The sequence below is a fragment of the Rhinopithecus bieti genome, unplaced genomic scaffold, assembly GCF_001698545.2.
Source record: "Rhinopithecus bieti isolate Rb0 unplaced genomic scaffold, ASM169854v2 scaffold_5260, whole genome shotgun sequence".
Lineage (NCBI taxonomy): Eukaryota > Metazoa > Chordata > Mammalia > Primates > Cercopithecidae > Rhinopithecus > Rhinopithecus bieti.
This window is the reverse complement of record NW_016805896.1, coordinates 4,204,374-4,214,653: the sequence shown is the minus strand read 5'-3', so window position 1 is coordinate 4,214,653 and position 10,280 is coordinate 4,204,374. Positions and strand designations below refer to the sequence as shown.

The 10,280-nt window shown below is 38.5% G+C and overlaps 1 protein-coding gene across 1 annotated transcript in view; it reads left to right on the top strand.

Annotated features, from left to right (window-relative positions):
• GALNT1 (polypeptide N-acetylgalactosaminyltransferase 1) overlaps nt 1-10,280 on the top strand; it is a 78,563-nt gene that overhangs the window by 17,554 nt on the left and 50,729 nt on the right. The window contains 1 exon segment of the mRNA XM_017874011.1: nt 2,724-2,960. Coding sequence (XP_017729500.1) covers nt 2,822-2,960 — 139 coding nt within the window. The 5' untranslated portion in view covers nt 2,724-2,821.

The following is a 10,280-nucleotide window of genomic DNA, read 5'->3' as shown; positions in this document are numbered from 1 at the left end:
AAAAAAAAAAAAAAAAAAAAAAAATCTTTTAAACAACTCTTTAGAAAGAAAAATTATCTGCCATATTTAAATAAATGTTTTTTCATTCTTTTACATCTTACATATTTGGCAACATACTTGGAACTTTATCTTCAATTTTCTAAAGACATAAGTAGCTTTATTTTTTTTCTTGAACATAAACAACAGAGTAAAAAAATTCAAGTTCCTTACATGTTATTTGCTCTTCACCAGATTTCTTCCTGATACAGTTATGCTGTTTTAAATGAATCTCAAAGAAACATCTCTTGTGCCGTTTTGTCTTTTTCTTTCCTTCTTCATTTAGAAGATGTTTTCTAAGAGTTTTCTCTGAAGCTTGTAGAGATGAGCAAGCCTTCTATGACTTCATTCCCTTGCGGGGAACAGTAATAGAAACCCCAAATTACCAGTGGCTTCGTCCTAAGAGCCAAACCCTGTGGACATTCTTTCTTTGTTATCTCAGCCTCATAGAGGGTCTAACATGGCTTATCCATACTCCTTCCTTCCTTCTCATGCCTCTCTCAGAGGGGTCTGTCTTCTGCAGTATGTGGAAAGTGATGAGTTTCCTGGAGTTTCAGCCCCTTTTTTTTCTCTGCCTTCTTCGTTGGCCACCTCATCCCCTCTGCCAACCCCAGCTGCTGCTTGTGTATGTATGTTTAACAAACCTGCCTTTTCACATCAGACTCAGTTACTCCCCTGACTGCCTGTTGACACCTCGACTTGAGGCCCCTCACATTCAGTGTGAACTAACTCAACTCATGATTTAGTCTGTATTTCCTTTCATTATTGTATTACCATCATCCATCTAGCTAGTTATCTTGGCCTTAAATCTGGGAATCATTTTTTTGCCTCTCCTTTATCTTCCTTTCTCCTCATACCCCATGTAGAATGTGCCAGACACCCCTCTTCTCCCAAACCCTTCCCCTTCACTGCACTTCACCTTCAATCTTAAAAGCTAATTGCACACCCTTGCAAAACTTAAGTAGAAGTAGATGAAAAGTTATATTTACATTTAACTATTCTGCAGGCATTTTTTAAAAATAGGATTTTAGAGATCGTAAAACCACATTTGAAATTCAGATACTGCACCAGCAATCAGGCTGCTTTGCCAGTGATCAAAAGAGGCAGCTTTTCATATGAAATAACACAAAATATAAATGTATGTATATAGTTTATCTGGTGAGAACTGTTGTTCCATGACATTGTGCACTCTAATGCTTTAGGTTCTCCCCTCACCTCAGTTACCATAGTTATCAGTAGTTGCTCACTACAGGTGACCCAGTATCAGGTATTGAGTAAGCATGATTTTCAGGTAAGAACATGACAGTAGCATCCTTGTTTTCATCTTGCAGTCAGGGAGTATTGGTTTGGTGAAAGGAGGAATATGGCAAGTGATCAAAGTCCCTAGAGAGAGGAGCATAAATAGTGACTTTACATTTATAAGTATCACTTAGTGTTTTCTCAGGTTGCTCTCTAGCAACCTTGTGAAGTAGGCAAGAACTGCTGTATGTATTTCATGGATAAACTACAGGCCTGCCCTGAATTGTTCACGTAAGTGCATCTCTGATGGCCACCATGGAACTTGTTGCATAAAGTTGTCCTTGTAAGAAGCTGCTACCTTGCCCACACTCTGGTCCGTCCAGGGCGTCTGCATTTGTAGCTTTCAGCATGGACACAGTGCGAACTCTTGTTTCCTCACTCCACTTCATAGGAATGCACTTGATTTATATTTCCCCTGGTCTTCAGTGACACAGGCTTTGAGCCTCAGAGTCAGCTGCTGAGCGGGAGATTCTCTGCCTCTCTGAGGTCTCTCAGGCTGCTTCAGCATGCTCCACGATGAATTCCTTATGCATAAGACGCCTATGCTCAAACTACCCCAAATGACTTTTCAAAATTGTTAACAGTTCCTCTAGTCATTTTCTCATCATGGTATAGCATAATAAAGGGCGATAGCAGAGTGGGAAATGGAAACTAAAAACAGGGAAGTATATAAAATTATTGTCAGAGCCAAGACTAAATGTCAGATCTTGTGACATATACTTTTCTTTCCCATTATACTTTCCACGAATCTGTTTCCTGAATGATTGGTGACTGTTGCAGTTTTAGATTGAGATTCAGTGTAAAAGAGGAATGAGAGTTAGCTCGGGAAGCTACTGTAGTGCAGGCTCCAAGGAGAACTCTGTTAATTCTTGAGCCTGGGTACTGAATGCGGACAGTTGAAATGCACTTGGAATCACTAGTTGCCTAATCCCCTGTGGTAATTAATAGCTTAACTTTTGCCTTAACACATAATGTAGCAATTGTGTAGAAAAGTAGTTAAGACCCAGGTGTTTGGTGAGTGTGAAATAGTAGCTCACTGTTGTTTTAATTTGCATTTCCTAATTGTAGGGAATTGAGCACTTTTCTACGTGTTTGTTGGCTGTTAGGTTTCCATTCTGCAAAGTACCTGTTTATATCCTTTACCTATTTTCCTATTGGATTGTTGTATATTGATTTGTAGGAATTATTTATATAGTCCTGATACTCTTTATATATTTTATAAGCATTTTTCCAAGTCTGATTTTCAAACATAGTCTTCATAGTGAAATTTCTTATTCTTAATGAAATTAATAATTTATAGTATTTAATGTTTATAATATTAAATTAATTTTATAATTCACTTTTGAGGTTCTGAATTTTTAAGTTAATCTTTTTTCCTTTCTTTATAGGGTATGAATGTGATTTCTGATGAAACTGGATTGGAATAATTTTCATCTTTGTATATTTATATATATATTTTTAAATTTTGCATTTGACTTAAAGTGCCATGAGAAAATTTGCATACTGCAAGGTGGTCCTAGCCACCTCCTTGATTTGGGTACTCTTGGATATGTTCCTGCTGCTTTACTTCAGTGAATGCAACAAATGTGATGAAAAAAAGGAGAGAGGACTTCCTGCTGGGGATGGTGAGTGACATTTTATAATACAGCTGTTTAGATCAGTATATCACTGGTTTTTACTAACTAATTTGGGTAATATAAAATTTTAACTTTTTTAGATTAACAGATGTCCCTGACTTCCTGTAGGAGATACGATGATCATATTGATAGTTCTCAAATGGGTTCATCCAGCAGTTAAAACCATTAAAGTATCGTGTATAGAATTGCTAAATTCGACTTTTGTGTTCAATATTCAGTGTAGTTAATTTCTTACAAGTTACTTTATGTTACTTAATAATGTGGGTATCTCATAGTTGGGAGTATCAAAGTTGTACAGAAGATTAGTCTAATGCTGAGTGGAGCATTAAAATTGCATTATAAGGTATCAAAAGAGATTACTCCAGCCCTCCCATCTCAGTCCTAAGGGGAAGAAGTTTTTATAGTTGTGATCTGAAGAGGTTTTTGTTGTTGTTGTTAATGTTGTACATAGCTCCAGTTAGCACTTCTAGGGAGAACTTTTAAAAAGATTGGGTGATAGAGTAGAGGCTGGAGTGTGAGATCATTGCAATATCTAGTATGGAAAGGAAAGAAAATATACAAATATAAAGGAGGGAGGGAATAGGTAGTACTAATATTTTTGTCAGAGGACTTTGGAAAATTCAGTTTTAAACTCCTTTTATTCAACAAACAAATGTTGCCCTTTAAAAAAAAATTTTTTTTTTTCATTTTAACTATAATGAAAATGACTGCATAGCAAGAGTCAGTAATCCAGTTGTTCTGGGCTCTGAACTCTGTGATTAGTTATAGAATACATGGCTGTACAGCAGTTATACTATTTTTAGAAATTATATACAAATAATTACTCTTTCAACATGTTTTCTTTAAGCATATAGCCACATTTAAATTTTTTGCACTTTTATAATGAGAAGGGCCTTTGATACCCCAAAATTTACAATAGAAAAAAATATTAATTTGTATTGTTAACTGTACCAACTTAACTGTAATTGCTATATGTGGGCTTACGTAACTGGTTCTATTTATATCTTCCTGGGAAATCTGCCTAAAATTAGGCTCAGTTGCTAGCACTGAATTCCAGTAATGCCTAGGCTAATTCCTAACTTACATTTTCACTTTTTTGAAAGGTTTTAATACAATTTTTCATCCAAAGTCAGCCTGTTAGTTTGTATATTTACTTTATAGCTCTGCTGTTTAGTATCTTTGTTGGGTGACAAAATGTTGCCTCCTTAACTGTTGCTAGAGCTGTACTCATGCCGTCTATGTTTAAATCAAAGAACAGGTATTACTATTCATCAGTCAGAAACTTGAGTATTCTTTTCCCAAACAGAATGGAGTAAATTTCCCTTCACCCTACCTTAATTCATTGCCATTTACAATAAGCTCCTGGTGTTCTATCTTAAATGTAAAGACTTGACAGTGAGAAAGAATAGGCTTTGTAGCGTGTGAAGATTCACTTGAATGTTTTTTTGACTTTTATATGTGCTGGGCAAGGTACTAGGTTTTGTTGATAAACAGTTGAACAAAAAAATAAGACAAAATTCCTCCCTTCAGGGAACTCACAGTCTAATGGAAGAGAAATAACAATAATAAATACCAGCATAATAAATACCACTTTAGGAATATGCACAAGAGTAGAAAGGAAGGAATGCCTTGGGGTGTCTGAGAAGCTGCAGTAAGGAAGTATGTTCCAGCTGAGTATCAGCTTGAGCAGGTGTTTGTTAGGTCTGTTGGGAGAGGGGAAGACCTTCCAAGCAAAGGAAAGAAAGATGTGCAAGATTAGCAAGTGAGAACAGAGTTGACAGGAGAACAAGAGCACAGGATGAAGCTTGGGAGGTGGCAGAGGCCATGTCACACAAGGCCTTTTATGGCATTGTAGGGATTTTGGACTTCATCTGTAGACAGCGGCATGGCGCTGAAGCATTTTAAACAAGGGAGTAAGGCCTGATTGGACCTGGACTTCTGGAAGAATGCTTTGTTGGTCATGTGACTGGTGGACTGGAAGAGAACAAGGCAGGTAGCAGATACCAGTCTGAGACTGTTGTGAGAATTTGGAAAAGAGCTTGAAACAGACACTAAAATGACATTGGAGACGGAGAGGAAATGAATATATATGAAAAGTATTTAAGTAGTGGAATTTACATAACCTGGGGAGCCATTGAATATAGAGAATAAGAGAAAGAGAAAAGTCTAAGGTGGCTTTCCTGTCTCCATGGTTGGAAGAATTGATGTTCCTCGGAAGAGGAGCAGATTTGATAAAAAGGTGGATGCATGAAGTTGAATTTGGAATTTTTTTTTTTCATTTTTCTTATTTATTTATTTATGAATGAGATGGAGTGTCGCTCTGTCACCAAGGCTGGAGTGCAGTGGCACAATCTTGGCCCACTGCAACATCTGCCTCCTGGATTCAAGCAATTCTCCTGCCTCAGCCTCTTGAGTAGCTTGGGTTACAGGCGCACACCACCACACCCAGCTAATTTTTGTATTTTTAGCAGAGACAGGGTTTCACCATGTTGGCCAGGCTGTTCTCGAACTCCTGACCTCAGGTGATCCACCTGCCTCGGCCTCCCAAAGGGCTGGGATTACAGGTATGAACAACTGCACCCAACCTCAGTTTGGAATATTTAACTTTGAGAAACTGGTAGAGTTGTTCTGCAGTAGAGGATGGTCAAGATGGAGAAAACAGATGGGAATTTAAGCCTTGTCTATACATGAGGCTGTGCACGGTATGTGTAGAGTTGGAAGACACAGACTCCCTGTTGGAGAGCCCCTCCTGGAGGGTCACTGAAGGAAGAGAAGGCTTCCCAAGAAGTCAGAGTAGAATGAAAAGCCCCAAGGAGTAGGTCATAGAAGCCCAGTCAAGGGTGGTGTTTGCTCAGAGATTTTACCTGAGATAAAGTGTTTCTGATAGGTTTGGTATAGGGCTTCTCGTGACCCCAGCAACTGTCACTTCAGGGATGGTAACTGTGGAAGTCAGTGGATTCTGGATTCAATATACCGGAGAAACAGTAGGGATGTGGCTGTTCTTTAGGAAGCTTCAGCATGAAGGGAAGCGTGTAGTATACAGTAGTTACAAGAGAGAAATGGAGCCGAAGTTGGTTTTCTATGTATTTATTATTTGTATATGTTCAGGAAGAGGTTTAAACTATAGGGGAAAGGAGGGATACTTGAAAGAACAAATTCTCAGCAGATGAGACAGTGTGGTATCAGAATCGTGAAAAGGATTCTCCTCAAAGAGCATTCACAGATTATTATAATTTTGACAGCCACTAGTGGCATGAGTTTCAAAGAAAAAGACTGGGTTTTGTACAGAAGTACAAGCTAAAGGAACAATAATCTGACAGTAGCAGTGTAGAGGTATGAGATGGCATCATTGCCTCTGGAGGAAAGGAGAATGAATCATTCTCCCAGAAACAGTTGTGAGGTTAATGGACTCTGGAGGAGAGCTAGACTTCAGTTAGGTCTGAAGATGGAGCCTGTGTGTTGTGGAGACCAGACAGTGGAGAGGCTTTACAGCCTGGGGGTGTCAGGGTGTTCAGGGGACAGACTGAGAAGGACGTCCCAGTGTGAGAGAAGGGCTGAGCAGCCGGAGGGGAAGTACATAGCTAAGGGGAGATAATCTTTGAGGTCCATGGTAGTCTTAAGGGGAGAAATGATTAGGGGAAGAGCACAGTTGATGCTAATAAGCAACGGTTTGAAAAACCTGCTTTGATGTGAAGTTTCAGTGCAACAGGTGCTGAGAGGTCCTAAGTCCTTTCAGAGCCCAGAAGTTATTAAGGTTCTGCTAGTGAAAAATTGCTGTGGTGAATTTGAAGAGGTGTTTACTAAAGAGGATCAGGGAGAGGGGATGGGTAATGGCACCAAGGATGCCAACTTTCTAGTGGAATTAACATGTGCATGACCTCAGAGTTTCCCTCTTTTTTNTTTTGAGGCGGAGTCTTGCTCTGCCGCCCAGGCTGGAGTGCAGTGGCGCGATCTTGGCTCACTGCAAGCTCCGCCTCCCGGGTTCACGCCATTCTCCTGCCTCAGCCTCCGAGTAGCTGGGACTACAGGCACCCCCCACCACACCCGGCTAATGTTTTATATTTTTAGTAGAGATGGGGTTTCACCGTGTTAGCCAGGATGGTCTCGATCTCCTGACCTCGTGATCTACCCCCCTCGGCCTCCCAAAGTGCTGGGATTACAGTCTTGAGCCACTGCCCGGCCTTCTCTTTTTCTTTTTCTTTTTTTTTTTTTAAGATGGAGTCTTACTTTGTCACCCAGGCTGGAGTGCGATGGTGCAATCTCGGCTCACTGCAACCTCTGCCTTCCGGGTTCAAGCGATTCTCCTGCCCCGGTCTCCCGAGTTGCTGGGATTACAGGCGACTGCCACCACGCCCAGCTAATTTTTGTATTTTTAGTAGAGTCGGGGTTTCACTATGTTGGCCGGGCTGGTCTTGAACTCCTGATCTCGGTTGATCTGCCTGCTTCGGCCTCCCAAAGTGCTGGGATTACAGGTGTGAGCCACCATGCCTGGCATCAAAGTCTCTCTTGATAGAACACATAGGGCCTCCTGGATCTTTGTTTTGAAACAACCAAAACAACAACAACAACAAAAAGCACTGAGCATTGTAACACTCCAGAGTGACTGTTTCAATATTGGAAGCACCTAATTTCTGAACGTTCTACTTTACAGCTCTGATTTCGGTGAAATTTAGCAAATTCTACTCTCTCTGGTGTGAAAAAAAGTTTCCTAGGTTTGAATAGAATGGATTGATGTCATTGTGATAATGCTGAAGGCTTCCTGTAACGTTGTTGTTGATATGCTGTACTTAAAGAGTTTTCTAAGATTCTTCTATTTACTTGTTACTTGCCTGCTTCAAGGAATAGTGGGCCAGACTTCGGTGATTCCAGAGGGGTTTGTTTTTTTCTGAGTAGTTCTCTTATAGGTCTGTACTTGTATTTTATACCTAAGGCTATCTGAAAGTAGCAGAGTTCTGCTGCTGCTGGAGTTAGATTGGGCTCCCTTGAAAGAATACGAGTGGTGGGGGTTATGGCCTCGGAATATTTTTACTACTCTTCTGCTTACCAGAATTAGCTCATTTATCCACTTTATGGATTTGGGTGTTATATAGAGTGTTCAATATTTTTAAAGATGCAGTTTCAAGTAGTGATTGATTTTTCCTGTCAGTACTACATTTTCAGATCATTAAAATATTAATTATTTAACTTTTCATGTACTTATACTGGAATTATTTCAACTGTTGAACATTAGGAAGCCTTGGAGAACATGGTTTATAGAAAAAACTTCCAATGGTTAAAAACTTTAAAATATTAGTAGTAAAGGCTATAATAATTTTATAACAAATTTTAAGTGTTGATATTTATAATATGCAGCACAGGTAAATTGAACATGAAATTGGAAGTTGACAAAGATGTTGAAGTAGCAGAAAGTTACCAGTGAAAGTTATAGATGATATTTTGATGTTTAAAAAATCAGATAGTGTGCTGCATTGTATTGCATCTTACATACCTTTGCTTATAGAATATTCTGTATACCACTGTAAAAGTGATAACATTCCAGTTACCATTGTGAGCCACATTCCAATTTCAGAGATGTTAAAATGTAGGAGGAAACATTTTGAAATAGTGAAATATAGTGCATAAAGACAGTAAAGATGTTAATTGTATAGTAAGATCAGAAAATAGTTTGGGAAAAATGATTTTAGCCTTTTATTAGTATATTTACCCCCCAAAAAGAAGTCATATAACTTTATACCTCTTTACTCTCATGAGAGAAACACACATAAGAAATTTGAAAAATACCTTAAAGTGTATTCAAAGGCATGCCAGTGGTTTATGTATGTTAATCTTGTTTGGAGACTTTCAGAGTGAACCTCTGGTTTTCTTGGTAAATACCTTTTCTAAATCATGATAGTTATCTACAGTGTCATGTAAATAAAACTTAACTGAAGTATATAATAAAATATGTTTGTTCTCACATAATAGTTTGGAATGATACCTTTGTCCCTCCCTTGTCAAAGTGATTTGATTCTTAGAAATGAGCTGCATGTAGAATTTTATGCAAAGATATTTTATTTAGTTCATGAAATGACATCCAAACTCATTTCAGTTTCTTTCTAATAAAATTTTGACAGAACTAACTTTTAATATACATAGAAGACTGGCAGTAGAGTACATGGAAACTTAATGCTTACCATCTTTTTAGTTGCTTTCTAATACTGTAAATGCATTAATAATAGCATATATTCACTAACCACATGCATTTCATCCAAACTCGTTTGCCAAGAAAATTCGTTTAATGACAAATTTAATTCTGTAGGATATTGTAATTTCTTATTAATAATTAGAGTATTGTGGATTCTCTAAGTCATGCAGTAGACATATAACTTTTGATTAATGGTAATTTTAAATGTGGCTCTGAAATTTCATATGTAACAGGTTAGAGTACATAATACAGGTACTGTGTTAAATTTTCAGATTATCAATAATTATCAGGTGATGAAATGTGCAAAATGTTTCATCAGCAGGATTGTATATGCTGTACATTTTTGCCTGATTCTTTAAGATCTCAAGACCAACTTTAAGTTTCTAGTTATATAGTTACATATGTAATAAGCAATTAAGTTTATGTTTTGTAGTGTTTATAGTAATAATTTCTCCAGTCGTCCTTAATGCCCCTCCTCCACCTTGAAAATTCTCAAACAGAAACAAAAGTAGAGAGAATAGAAAATTATGGCTGGGCGCGGTGGCTCACACCTGTAATCTCAGCACTTTGGGAGGCCGAGGTGGGTGGATCACCTGAGGTCAGGAGTTCAAGACCAGCCTGACCAACATGGTGAAAGCCCGTTTCTACTGAAAATACAAAAATTAGCCAGATATGGTGGCGCACATATGTAATCCCACCTACTGGAGAGTCTGAGACAGGAGAATCACTTGAATCTGAGAGGCAAAGGCTGCAATGAGCCAGTATTGTACCACTGCACTCTAGTCTGGGTGACAGAGTGAGACTCTGTCTCAAAAAACAAACAAAATTTAAACTCTCATAGATCCGTCATCTGGCCTCAAGAGTTGTCAACTCATGGCTAGTTTTGTGGCATGGATACCTCATTCTCTTTGTCTCCCTCCGACCTGTTTTGTTGTTGAAGAAGAAATTGAGGTATTTCTCATTTCCAGTTTCCTGCAGTCTGGATTTGCATCCCTTTAATGGTACATGCCATGTGCCTTTGCCTCGCATATTTCCTGTGAATTAGGTCTAGAGGCTTGATCAGGTTGAGGATCTTTTCCCCTAGCAAAACACAGATGGTATATGTATACGTTAATACTCTTCAT